We start from the raw sequence: 15,097 nt of genomic DNA on the forward strand, positions 1-15,097 counted from the left end.
GTCTTTCTTCTGAGAAAGACCACCACACAAACCGTCCCTGGTTTCATAGATAGACAGAGCCCAGCTATCGCTAACAATTATGACAAATTGTGTAAAGCCCTTCTGTCAGAGTATACTTTGTATCAGAACCCATCTGCCTCTCGTTTCTCAGCTTTCCGAATCAAGCAAGGCCATCATGAGTCTCCCAGAGAGTACTATGAGCGCTTGAGGAAAATGTATTTTGCTGGTAGAGATGACCCCAGGGCAGAGGAGGATGTCATATTTAAGAGTTTGTTTGTGAGTAATCTATACCCAACTGTTAGAAAACCACTCATACGTCTGGTAGATGTTGACCGTCTGTCTGCAGGAGAACTGAGACAGCTTGCAGTTTGAGCATGGGACAGTGAGAGGTTAGGCACAAACAGGAAAGACAGAGAGCGAGATACATCTGTGCTCGAACCAGGAAATGACTGTAAGGCTCACCTGCAAATAGAAGTGTCAGAACTTTCCAGGAACAGGTTTGTCCATTCTAGCAATCTCCAGCTTAACAGCCAGAGCCCTAGGTTCTCAGGTTACAGGGGACATAAAGATCACAGACATGCCCCCAGAAAGGAGAGCAGACAGTGGGAGGACAGAGAGCAAAGACAGAAGAAGGTTAGAGATGGCTATGAGAATGGCCACAAACACTGTAGTAATTACAGAAGTAGGAGATCTAGAGGATCTGAGAGTAAGGATTCTGAGAACTTAGCAGAGATCCAGCACCTACTCCGTAAAGTCCTCATAGACCTCAAGTCAGAGGAGAATACCTCCACTGACAGACACCTGGTCTTCTCAGCATAACCAGGTTGGGGCCCCTCCCCCTCCACCTAACATCAGAGTGTTAACAAGAGACATGGGGAAAGGGGGGGTGCCCCGTAATTGAACAAGGTCTATACCTGTCAGCAGACACCCAGCCCTTGTATCACATCAGACATCACCTTCAACCAAAGAAGGGTTCTTTACTTTCTACTTCAGTTTGTTTCTAGTTTAGACTTTTCAGTCAGTGTCTATAACCTACAAGGTTATAATTTTGTATGCCCATGACAATCCCTTTGGATGTCAGGTAAGGGGGATCAAGCCCCTATACTTCCCACATGTAAAGTAAAACATTGCAGATCACAGTCAGTGTTGTTCTAATTTGTTGTTGTCAGTTTTGACCAATCTCCCTTACAAGGGATCTTTCCAAAGAAAGGTGTAGTTGATTGAACTTCTTTCTGAGTCTGCACCCCGTTACTGGGAAGGCAGCTACAGATACCTTCATTCATTCTCCAGCTCCACAAGAGAGAGACACTAACAGACACAACCATTCTGAGCCTACTGTCCAGAGAGACAGAAACAGACGCTCCACGCTTCAAGTCTCCAGCTTTGAGGCAGCAGCAGATACTACCACGTTCTGTCTGTGAAGAAAGAGATATTTTCCAAGTTCAGAGTCTTCGTCCAGTGAAGCAACCACTGATGCAGCACGTCCTAAGTCTCCATCCGAGAGAGACAAAGCGGATTGACCAAGTTCTGAGTCTCTAGCCGAGAGAGGCAGAAGACCAACAGACATCAAACAGCTCAAGATGGCGCCGCGGATGGCAGCCTCTGTGCTTAGCTCTCCAGTTGTTTTAGTGTTTTTGTTCGTTTTTCCTTTTTCTTGTTTTGCAAACACGATCAGTTTTACAAGGGATGAACTGCTAAACATTAGGCAGAACATACCACAAAATCTCTTACCGGTTTTTGATTATTCGGACGTTTTGCTCAACATCATAGTTGGCGGAGCGGCGGCGCTTACCAAAGGCTTCAGGACGCGCAGGACGCGCAAGTGGGGGAAGCGTGCCGGCGCGCTCGTGAAGCTTCATCAGCGTGGATTCAGGATGTCACTGCCAGGCATACATTTGGTGAATCTCCGGTCTCTACCAAACAAAACGGACGAACTCCTTCTGCTCTCCCGGACAAATAAGGACTTCTCACACTCTGCTGCTCTGTGTTTCACGGAAACCTGGCTGAACGCGGCTATACCGGACAGCGCGATTCATCTCCCGGGATATCAGCTGTTCAGAGGAGAACGCGACGCAGAATCAACGGGGAAATCGCGCGGCGGCGGGACGTACTTTAACATTAATGAGAGGTGGTGTACAGATGTAACAGTGTTAAAGAAAATTTGCTTTTCTGATGTGGAAGCGCTTTTCATAAACTGTAAGCCGCTCTATTCGCCGCGAGAGTTTTGCTCGTTCATTCTCGTGAGCGTGTACATTCCACCGCAAGCGCAAGTGAGCCTGGCGTTACAGAAACTCGCCGATCACATCACAGAGACGGAACAACAACACCCGGACTCTGTTTTAATCATTCTTGGGGATTTTAATAGAGCAAATCTCTCCCGTGAACTGCCAAAATACAGACAGCACGTCACATGTTCGACCAGAGATAGTAATATATTGGACCACTGTTACACCACAATAAGGAATGCATATCACTCTGTCTCACGGGCAGCTTTTGGACTCTCTGACCACTACCTGGTTCATCTTATACCAACCTACAGGCAACAACTTAAATCTGCTAAACCTGTAGCAAAGTCTGTAAAGAGATGGACCAGCGAAACAGAGCAGGTTTTACAAGCATGTTTTGATTGTACTGATTGGAGTGTTTTTGAAGCTGCTGCTACTGATCTGGATGAGCTTACAGAGACTGTTACTTCATATATCAGTTTCTGTGAGGATTTATGCATTCCTACCAGGACTCGCTTAACCTACAACAACGACAAACCATGGTTCACAGCAAAACTCAGACAGCTTCGTCAGGCCAAAGATGATGCTTATAGGAAAGGGGACAAAGTCTTGTATAAAGAGGCCAAATACACACTGGAAAAGGAGATCAAAGTGGCAAAGAGAAATTATTCCGAAAAGATAAGGAACCAATTTCATTCCAGTGACTCTTCATCAGTGTGGAAAGGTCTAAAACACATCACCAATTACAAGACATCATCCCCCAGCACTTTGCGGAATCAGCAACTGGCAGACGATCTGAACGAGTTCTATTGTCGGTTTGAAAAGACACCATTTACACCTCCAACATCACCCCTCTCCCCCACTCCTGCAACCCCCATTCAAATCAGTGAAGAGGAGGTGCGCAAGGTATTCAAAAAGAACAAAAGAAGGAAGGCACCAGGCCCTGACGGTGTGACATCAACCTGTCTGAAAACCTGTGCTGACCAGCTGGCCCCCATTTTCTCACAGATCTTCAATAGGTCTTTGGAGTTGTGTGAAGTCCCCGCCTCTCTGAAACGCTCTGAAATCATCCCCATTCCAAATAAACCCAAAATAACAGGACTTAACGACTACAGACCTGTGGCGCTAACATCTGTCGTCATGAAGTCGTTTGAAAAACTGGTTCTGGCTTATCTGAAGGACATCACCGGACCCTTACTGGACCCCCTGCAGTTTGCTTATCGAGCAAACAGGTCTGTAGATGATGCAGTGAACATGAGTCTACATTTCATACTGCAGCATCTGGACAAATCAGGGACTTGTGTGAGGATCCTGTTTGTGGACTTCAGTTCAGCCTTCAACACTATCATCCCAAACCTCCTCCTGCCCAAACTAACTCAGCTCTCTGTGCCCACCGCTCTCTGTCAGTGGATCAACAGCTTCCTGACAGACAGACAGCAGCTAGTGAGGCTGGGAAAATTCTCATCCAGCACCCGTACTATCAGCACTGGCGCCCCTCAGGGTTGTGTCCTCTCCCCACTGCTCCTCTCCCTGTATACTAATGACTGTACCTCAAAAGACCCCTCTGTCAAGCTCCTGAAGTTTGCAGATGACACCACACTAATCGGCCTCATTCAGGACGGTGACGAGTCTGCTTACAGACAGGAGGTAAAAGAGCTGGCTGTCTGGTGCAGTCATAACAATCTGGAGCTCAACACGCTCAAAACTGTGGAGATGATCATAGACTTCAGGAAAAAAAAACCTGCTCTCCCCCCACTCACCATCATGAACAGCACTGTTAACACAGTGGAGTCATTCAGGTTCCTTGGAAATACCATCTCTCAGGACCTGAAGTGGGACATTCACATAGACTCGATTGTGAAAAAGGCCCAGCAGAGACTGTACTTCCTCCGCCAGCTGAGGAAGCTCAACCTGCCACAGGAACTGCTGAAACAGTTTTACTCTGCCATCATTGAATCCGTCCTCTGCACTTCAATTACAGTCTGGTTCAGCTCAGCTACTAATTCTGATCTCAGAAGACTATGTCGGATAGTCCGGACTGCTGAGCGAATCATTGGTACAACCCTTCCTACCCTTCAAGATCTCTACTCATCTAGAGTACGAAAAAGGGCTGCCAAAATTACTCTGGACCCCTCACATCCAGCACACTCGCTCTTTGAACTGTTACCATCTGGTCGGCGCTACAGAGCACTGAGCACTAGAACGACCAGACACCGAAACAGTTTCTTTCCTAAGGCAATCCATCTCATGAACACTTGATCGTGGAACATACAACACAATACACTCTTTATTCATTTTTCCGTTATTTATTTAAAGCACATACTTACTTCTATTCAAATGTCTACGCTATTTTTGCACATTGTCTGTCTTGTATACTTGTATATTGTTCTTTTTATAATATGTATCGTCTTGTCTCGTCACTCTGTAGCACTGTGGAGCTCTGTCACAAAAACAAATTCCTAGTATGTTCCTAGTAACATACCTGGCAATAAAGCTCATTCTGATTCTGATTCTGATTCTGATTTGCAACAAGGTTGAGCTCCAGCAAGCAAACCTTCACTTCAGGTACCTTTGCTTGCGTGTTTCAGCACCTACACCAGGGCCACATCTGAGTGTTCCAGATCTTAGGACCCTTGGGTGCTCCAGGAGAACAGCATCCTACAGTGCTTCATGCTCAAGGCTGTCGAAACGGATTCCTGCTCCTTTTCCCACTGACTGCTCCCAGCACAATCAGTGGAAGAATTCACCGCTACCGGGCTGCTCAATCAATCACAGAGAACGTAAATATCACTTCCAATCCTCTTCCAGAGACCTTGGCATTGTTGTGTACTATAAGTATATTATTTTTCTAATTTACATTAAATATTGTATAGCTGATTGCAGTTGATAACAAATAATAGTTCATTTATTTGTTTGATGCAAAATAAGGTTCTTTACCTTATTTGTTTCAGAGTAGCAACAGTTTATCTTTCCATAAGATAACATAGCTATGACATAGTAACACCCAATTGAATCACATTTTATGCATCTTATGCACTTTATTCCTTTTGCATTTATTGTATTCATTTAATAGTTGATTACTCTTGTCTATCATTTGTTAATAAATTTATTTTATTACACTTGTGTCTTCCTTGTGTTGATAATACAGTGAGAGGTTCTACAAGTTAGATATCCCACCAATCTTTCTTATGTGATGTACTCATAACCGCACATTAAGTGACATGTGATCCAAGAATCATAACGTCATCGGTGATACGAGGACCCATCACTACACTATTTCGCCTTCCTAGTGGGCGAAAGCAGAACTCACTACATAATTGGCAACCCTGTGTGGGCCAAGTTAAAATGAGATGAGTCTCCTGTAAAATTCACTACACTAGTAGAGCACTATTTTAGTTTCCTTTCAGTATCCATTTCCAAAAACTATCGGTTAATTAATCGGTATCGGCCAGTGTGGTCCAACCTAGGTATCGGTAAAAACCAATATCGGTCGACTTCTAGTTTTTTTTTAACCCTCTGTGTTGTAAAAGTAACATTGTATTTTATTCATAATTTTTGTTTTATGCACTTAATAGTATTGAACGCAAAAATCGAAAATCGCATCGCAATCGCAATATTTGTCAGAAAAACCGCAATTAGGTTTTTTCTCAAAATCGTGCAGCCCTATCCTGAGACCTAGTGGAATCAAACAAAACAATTTGCAAAGAACTGAGACCCCTACATCCTGAGTAACAGACTTTAAAAAAAAAACTTAAAAAACAACAAAAAAAAAAAAGCGCATATGTTTTTTTTGTTTTTATTGTAATATTTGAAACCTATATAATGTTATTTATAAAGAATTACACTGATAGTATGTAGTTTAAATGGTTTTCTATACAATGAAACCATTTTTTTTTTATTTCCTCCATTTTATGTGTATAGGGGAACCATTTGAATTTAGGTAGGCCAAATGCAGGCGGAAATCCCCCAAATAGCTGCAGAGCTTAAGGGGCTAAACTGAAAAAACTTTCTCACTGCTAAAACTCAAGAATGGCTGTTCATGTGTTTATGTCTCATCTAGATTACTGCAATTCTTTATATTAGTCTCAAATAGTGTGTCTTCAGTCTCCAATTCTTCTAAAATGTGTCGTAAACATGAATGTGACATCAAGCCAATTTGAATCAAATTAATCTTAGTAACTATATATATAAATATTTTTTGCCTTAAAGGTGCTATAGAATGCATTGATACAATATTTTAAATTGTTCTACATAGAAGGTATATGGCTTAGGTAAGGGCAAAAAGTTTCCAGAAACAGTTTTACAAGTCCATTTACAACCCTATGATTTAACCCTAGAATGAAATGCGCCGTTTTTACCTTATTTGAAAGGTTCATGAATAATAATGATTGGCTGTTTCTCCACTTAAAATCTAAACATGCACCCTGGCATGATGATGATCTGAGGTCATTAATGCTTCAAAGAGACAAGGTGAAGGAGGCTGCACAGATATCAGGAAATGATCGTAACAAACTATTGTACCGTAAGTTAAGAAACAAGGTTACAAAATTACTTTTAAAAAAGAAGGAATGTTCTAAGAAAAAACTTAGATGTGCAGGTGGTAATAGTCAGAAAATATGGAAAACATTACATTAAATAATGTATAAAAAGACAATTTTCAAGAGTGTGTGGAAAATGAGGGGCAGTTTATCATTAAAACCTTAGATACAGCTAATTATATAATTAACCTTTTTTTATTAATTAACTAAATGTACAATTTTGCATGCACAGTAACGATTTACACGTTTTATGTTATCCCATTGTTAAAATGATGAAAGATGATATGTTGCATTAATTTTAGTTCCACTGATCAAAATAGAGCAGAACAGACATAAATTCCAGATGACAAATCATTTCTATGATAAATTGCTAAAAAAAACAGTAGCTAGTCAGTCATACATTTAATCTATGTTTGCTCAGAGGTGTGCATCCAAATCTATAGAAAGAATATAAAATATACCATATATATACCATACCATATCTATACCATTACTTGAAAAGGGAAAAACAGATTTTTAAGGATCTAAGTGTATTTAGCTGGACTTGTAACCCAAAGGTTGTAGGTTTGAGTCTCAGGACCAGCAGGGATTGTAGGTGGGGGAGTGAATGTACAGCACTCTCTCCAACCTCAATACCCTTGAGTCCCTTGAGCAAGACACCAAACCCCCAACTGCTCCCCCGCTGCCCACTGCTCCAGGTGTGTTCACAGACATCAAGATCCAGTGTATGAATCTCAACAACGGGGACAAACAGTGTATTCAGATAAACGGATCAACTCAACATCACAAAACAAGCTACTAAAAATTCACATAAAAACAAAAACAAAAAAAAATGAAAATAGTAAGAATAATTCAATTACGAAGACAATTCAGCCCATAATTTATTCATGCTGCAATGCATCATGGGAGTAAAGGATGAGTTTTGATTGGCTACGACATGCTTTTTGGATGGTCACTGTTGTTGTGATTCTCACACCGATTCTTCATGTGTGTTTTTACATATGTGTCTGACTACAGATGTGATCCTATTCACAGAGTTTATGTAACCAGTGAAAAAAGCCCATAGACTATTATACAAAGCACTACACAAAGATTTCTTGGAAACATCATCACCTTTGCTCTGGTTTGTCTGGCTGTTACAGCAGGAAAACAAGGTGTTATATTATGTTACGTTCCAGAACGTATTGTTTTTCCAGTGTGGGGTTTTTTCTCTCTCTGTCTGTCTCTCTCTCTGTCTCTCTCTCTGTCTCTCTCTCTGTCTCTCTCTCTGTCTCTCTCTCTGTCTCTCTCTCTCTCTCTCTCTCTCTCTGTGCCTTTTTTGTTCTTTTTGTAACTCCTTTTCTCCTGTTTTTTTTTTGGGGGGGATAGTTATGGATATAGGAAAAGGACCACTGTATTTAATTTCCTTTTATTTTGTGGAGTTTAGTTAGTAGATGATAGGGGTTCAGTTAGCGATCTTTTGTTTATTATTTAGGCCTTGCCCAGCCCTGAACAGGATGCTTCATTGTGTCTTTATGAAACTGAAAGAAAAGTAATGAACACAAGAAAACTGCTGAAACAGAACCTTTTAAGACTCTTAATTTATGTTGCCTCCCTGACCCTGGACCAGGGGCATAACAGTTATTAAAAAAATGTAGGTTCAAGACAACAACTAATGCAAACACTAACCACTATAATGGTTGCTAAAAAAAATAATTTTCTCTCCAGGTGTCTTCAATAATGATCAACCATCACTTAATTAATCAGTAATCAAATGTGCGAACACAAATCTCTTTTCTTGTCTTTTACATAATATGTTACTTTTCTTTCAGTCTGTGAGGGAATGGATGCCTTCCCACATGTTGCTGGTCAATGTTTTTAAATTTGTCTTCAATCCTCAGTTTGTAGTCAGTAAACATGATTCATTCAGCAGTCACAGCAGAAGATAGAGACAAAATATATTCTAAGAAGGTTTGAAGGTGTATTAAAGGCAAATGATGGCAAACACATTCATCAAATACTGTCTATTTTTAATGTGTTCACATTATGTTCTCCAAGCCCTGTGCACTTAAAGGTATAGTTCACTTAAAAATTAAAATAACCCCATGATATACTTACCCTGAAGCCATCTTAAATCTATATGAATTTCTTCTTTCAGACAAATATGATCAGAGTTATATTATAAAAATGTGCTTCCAAGCTTTATAACGTGGGGTCAGACTCAAATGAGAATTAAAATAGACTACTGCAACATTTCTAGTCATGTAACATGTGAAATGATGTAAGATACTCACCTCAGTGTGTTAAGTTTACAGTGTTTATCCTCCAGTAGAGCAGCGATCTGATTCACTTGTGTGTCTCCTAGTTCATGTTTACTCAGATTCAGCTCTCTCAGGAGTAATGGGTTTTTACCCACAATTTCAGTCACATACTGACAGCCTTCTTCTGCAGCAGGACCCAAAAACCTGCAGAAGAGAAGATGAAGTAAGAGTCAATATAATGTGCATCGACATTTAAAAGCCTCCTTTAGCTATCTGAGGTAATTGTACCAAAAAAATAAAAAAAAATAAAAAAAAAATAAAAATCCATATTTAAAACACAATCACTTTAATCTAGCTTGAGCAGTTGTACAAAGAACTTGCTGCTTTGGGACTAAAACACCATCTAAGCTGTTCGTCGATTGAAACGCAGCCGGACTGCTAACCAATCACAACACATTTGGTTTTTCGGAAGGCGGACCTTCATCAAACCCAGAACTAATCGACCCATTTGTGCCATCAAGCCTGGGGAGAAAGCTATTGTAATAATGTAAATTATGTAAAAAAAAAAAAAAGCGTTTTTTTGAACCACCAAGCATGAGAGCATGTTCTAGTGCTCCCCCAAAACAAAATAAAGACTGTGAAAAAGAAACATCGAACATCAAACATTTTTGTAACATAAAGGTCTAGTTCAAGAGTTCAAAAGTTGAATATTTTTAAATATACAAATTTATTATTATTTTATTTTTTTCATAAGAAAGACTAAATAAAAAGCTAATTCTTTAAATGAAACTCAGGGGCAAAAGCTCACTAGATCATGGTGACAGCTAAGCATTCAGAGCAATATATTTTGTTGATCCTTTCATGCCGGCTCTTACACTAAACACTGGAATGCTGATCCACTAAAAGCGAACATGATCTGTGTTTAGACCATCTCTGGATAGTTTTATTTAACTGATGTCTGTGTGATTCAACAGAAATTCTGCTCATTATGTGAGGAACCACAGGTTCAGAAATTTATTGTGTGTTGAACTATCACTGATCCTCTCCTGACACACATCACATGTTTGTGGCCTGTTATAGATCTGCTGTAGTAGATATACAGTGACATGAATCTGAGTTTGATGGAAATTAATTTACTCTGAAAATACAGTTACATAATCATTCAGTTACATTAAAACAAACAGGATCAGTGACACTGATTTTTTTTTTTTTCATGAGAAATGAGCACAATAACACAATCATAAATGTTCTTTATTGAGGCACCAAACTACTGAATACCAGCACATCTAGTGACCCGAATGTATGATTAACCATGATTATTTTTTTTATTTTTTGACGCAACACAAATTGTGAAGCTTACTGAATTAGTGATATAATATAATATAATCAACATATGTATAATTTATTTACCTTATTTCATCACACATTACCTCAGTGTCTTGAGTTGACAGTTTGGATCCTGTAGTAAATCATTGAGCTCCTTCACTCCTGATTGTCCAGGATCATTTCCTGTGAGATCCAGCTCTATCAGATGTGAAGGGTTTGATCTCAGAGCTGAAGCCAGAGCTTTATAACCTTCTTCAGTGATACTGCAGTTTGAAAGTCTACAAACCATAAAAAAGAAGGAACCAAAAAATAATAATAATAAATAAACGTTCTGAGTAGGTTGTTGAGCGTACAAAGCAACAACAATTTTTTTTCAACTTTTAAAAGTTTTTCTAATGCAAGACTTTTATTTTAACCAGATTAAGTATCTGTGGTCAAATGAGAAAAGGTTTGAGGATGATTCTAAGAAAACTTTTACTTTCTGCAAGACTTTTTCAAAATAAATTAAAACTTTTGTTGGTAACACTTTAAAATAAAATGTAATTTTTTTTAAAGCTGCTGATATGATGATATGAAACTGATTTTTTTTTTTAACTTATCATTTTGATGGAGGGTTGTAAAACAAAAAGCTGCAGCTAACATGAATGAACAATGAACAATACATTGCATTATTTATTAATTAAATTAATTGTTGGTAAATATAAATACAGTTGTTCATTGTCTGTTTATGTTAGTTCACAGTGCATTAACTAATGTTAACAAACAAAACCTGTGATCTTAATGCATTAGTAAATGCTGAAATTAATATTAGCTAAGAGTGAGACAGCAAAAACTGTGAGGAAAAAATAAATGTCATATTTGTTGAAAGTATTTTCTATAACTACAAGTCAAGCAGCAATACCAAACAGGACCACACTGGATGTCAACAGACCACTATACCAGTCGCATTAACCTGACTGTATACAAAAGCATACGGATCAATTCAGAATTATTAAATAAGCAAAAACCTAAAATAAATAAATAAATAAATAAAACATTATGAACTGTTTGAAAGTGGTGATCTGAAGGCAGCTCAACATGACTAGTGAGCCATTCCTAAGTGAGTTTTGATGCCCATATGTATATAAACACTGCTGACCATTGCAAACTCATATTAAAGCATACTCCTTCAGTGAATGTCCATTATAAAACACCAGCCAGACATGTGACTACACTGAAATGTGCTTGTGCAAAAAGCTATCAGATACAGAGTGCACATTCACAGTTTGTTTATTTGCACACTAATAATAATGGACATGCACCTGTATGATAATGTATGACTCCACTGCAGTGGCTGCAGTTGAAAAAAAAAAAAATTGTATGGAAGTCTATGAGAACATTGGGTTGGTACTCCACAATGTGACTTGAAACTGACTGGACTATATATCCAGAGACAGAACAAGTAGCTTACAACAGTGACAGCTGTGGTTGAATGTGACAAAAAATCCCTTCCTTTCACGTTTTGGTGGCATGTCTGTCACCCTAATTAACAAACCACCCCTGATACTCACATCAGTGTGTTAAGTTTACAGTGTTTATCCTCCAGTAGAGCAGCGATCTGATTCACTCGTGTGTCTCCTAGTTCATGTTTACTCAGATTCAGCTCTCTCAGGAGTAACAGGTTTTTACCCACAATACCAGTCACATACTGACAGGCTTCATCTGCAACAGGACCCAAAAACCTGCAGAAGAGAAAATTAAATAAACTACATTTCATAAATCATTACTTGTATTTTATTTATTTTGCATTATTTAATCACATCTTACCTCAGTGTCTTGAGTTGACAGTTTGGATCCTGTAGTAATTCAGTGAGCTCCTTCACTCCTGATTGTCCAGGATCATTTCCTGTGAGATCCAGCTCTATCAGGTGTGAAGGATTTGATCTCAGAGCTGAAGCCAGAGCTTTATAACCTTCTTCTGTGACACTGCAGTTTGAGAGTCTACAGTGAGAGAAATGCACAGACACACACACACACACACACACACACACACACACACACACACACACACACACACACACACACACACACACACACACACACACACACACACACACTACAATAGTGTGACTTCATGACTTCATTAGCAGTTATTTCACCATTAGACTATTCCAATTTTTCATCACCTCAAAAAAGCAATGTGTTTGTCATTACTTTATAAATGATATAAATCTACACCAACACACTAATTTCACATTACTGACTCATTCCTTGCGAAACAGCACCAGTTTACAGTCCAGCTGTAACTTCACATTCATGTTTAGATTAATCAAATTCAGACCTGAGTATCTGTAGTGTGCACTGTGATGTTCTCAGCAGACTGGAGATTTCTGTCACTCCAGAGTCTCCTATTTGATTCCTGCTCAGATCCAGCTCCCTGATGTTTGAATTAAATACTGATGCCAGAGCAGCACAACCATCATCTGTAATACTGATGCAGCTTAACCTGTTGAAGAGACAACAAAAATAATTAAGCTTTACTTACAATTACGCAAATAGCCGATTTAGCTACTAATTTTATCCACCAATATGAGATTTAGATTATAATCATACTGTGAAAAAAATATATATTTTACTTAAGCCTAAACCATACTTAAAACACTACACAGAACAAGCAGCTTGGAGAAGGATTTCAGCTTTTAAGGATGGACTGACAAATTTAGAATTTAAATATTTATGTCTTAATTACTTTACTTTCGAATGTTAAACCCACAGGCTTTTATTTTGGTGGAAAACTACACAGTGACTTTTAGGTTTTTGTGTAGACAATAATCAAAATACAGACAGGGTGTTACATATCCCAGCAGAGACACTAATATATTGGATCACTGTTACACAACAATTAAAGCAGCATATCACTCTGTCCCATGGGCAGCTTTGGGGCTCTCTGATCACTATCTGGTTCATCTTATACAAACCTTAAAAACTTAAATCTGCTAAACCTGTAGTTAAGCCTGTAAAGAGATGGACCAGTGAAACAGAGCAAGTCTTACTATTATGTTTCTATTTAAAGGATTAAAGCTGCTGCCACTGATCTGGACAAGCTCACAAAGAGTGTAACATCATATATCAGGTTCTGAGAGGATATATGCATTCCTACCAGTACTTGTTTAACATTCAACAATGACAAACCATGGTTTACAGAAAAACTCAGACATCTTAATCAGGCCAAAGAGGATGCCTACAGAAAATGGGATAGAATCTTGTACAACCAGACCAGGAACACACTGAATAGAGATTAGAGTGGCTAAAAGGACCTATGCAAAAAGGTTAGAAGATCAGTTCACTACGAATTATCCAAGTTTAGTGTAGAAAGGACTGAAAGCCATAACAAACTATAAGACACCATCCCCAAGCACTGAGGTGAATGAACGACTTACTGAAGATCTGAATGAGTTTTGTTGTATCTCTTCACACAACCATTACCACCTCCAGCAATCCCCCTCTCCCCACTCCTCTATTTCAAATCAGCGAAGATGATGTGTGGCAGGTCTTCAGGAAGAGCAAAAGAAGAAGGCACTAGGTCCAGACGATGTGACACACCATCTTTCACAGATCTTCAACGGGTCTCTGGAGTCGTGTGAAGTCCCTGCCTGCTTCAAATGAAACATTATCCGAGTTTCAAAGAAACCCAAGATAACAGGACTTAACAACTAAAGACTTGTGGCGCTAACGTCTGTGGTCATGAAGTCATTTGAAAAACTGGTTCTGGCTCATCTGAAGGAAATCACCGGACCCTTACTGGACCCCCTGCAGTTTGCTTACTGAACAAACAGGTCAGTGGATGATACCATGAACATTGGCTTGCATTTCATCCTGCAGCATCTAGACAGACCAGGGACTTATGTGAGGATCCTGTTTGTGGATTTCAGCTCAGCCTTTAACACCATCGGTCCTTCACTCCTCCAAACCAAACTTAACCAACTTTCTGTTCCTAGCGCTGTCTGTCAATGGATCACCAGCTTTCAGACAGAAAGCAACAGCTGGTGACACTGGGAAAATTTACGTCAAGCAGCCGCACCACCAACACTGGCACCCCTCAAGGTTATGTTCTATCACCACTGGTCTTCTCCCTCTAGATCAACAATTGCACCTGTCAGACCCATCTGTCAAACTCCTGAAGTTTGCAGATGACGCTACACTTATCGGCCTCATTTAGGATGGTGATGAGTCTGCCTACAGACAGGGGGTAAAAGAGCTGGCTGTCTGGTGCAGTCACAACAACCTGCAGCTGAACAAGCTCAAAACTGTAGAGATGATAGTGGACTTCAGGAGGAACTTTCCTCGCTCACCATCATGGACAGGACTGTGGATACAGTGGAGACATTCAAGTTCCTCAGATCTTTCATCTCCCAGGACCTGAACTGGGACACTTACATCGACTCCATTGTAAAAAAAAAGGCCCAAAGGTTGTAATTCCTTCGCCAGCTGAGGAAGTTCGACGTACCACAGGAGTTTCTGAAACAGTTCTACTCAGCCGTTACCAGACAGTTATTGATGTGCACAGAACAGACTTGATGTTATCGAGTCTGTATTTTGAAGCTGAGCCAAACCAGACAGTTATTGATGGGCACAGAACAGATTTGATAATCGAGTCTGTTCTGTGCACATCAATAACTGTCTGGTTTGGCTCAGCTACAAAATCAGACATCAGAAGATTACAGAGAATGGTTCAGACTGCCGAGAGGATTATTGGTGCTCCCCTGCCCACCTAGGGCTGGGCGATATG

General features: G+C 39.7%; 1 protein-coding gene across 1 annotated transcript in view; it reads right to left on the bottom strand.

The window, feature by feature from the left end:
• LOC141337870 (uncharacterized) overlaps positions 1–15,097 on the bottom strand; it is a 182,978-nt gene that overhangs the window by 8,927 nt on the left and 158,954 nt on the right. Inside the window, exons 23-27 of the mRNA XM_073843448.1 lie at positions 12,650–12,814; positions 12,136–12,309; positions 11,880–12,050; positions 10,434–10,607; positions 9,037–9,207 (exon numbers count right to left, since the gene is read on the bottom strand). Coding sequence (XP_073699549.1) covers positions 9,037–9,207; positions 10,434–10,607; positions 11,880–12,050; positions 12,136–12,309; positions 12,650–12,814 — 855 coding nt within the window. The remainder of the gene's footprint in view (positions 1–9,036; positions 9,208–10,433; positions 10,608–11,879; positions 12,051–12,135; positions 12,310–12,649; positions 12,815–15,097) is intronic.

The sequence above is a fragment of the Garra rufa genome, chromosome 7, assembly GCF_049309525.1.
Source record: "Garra rufa chromosome 7, GarRuf1.0, whole genome shotgun sequence".
In the NCBI taxonomy this organism is placed as follows: domain Eukaryota; kingdom Metazoa; phylum Chordata; class Actinopteri; order Cypriniformes; family Cyprinidae; genus Garra; species Garra rufa.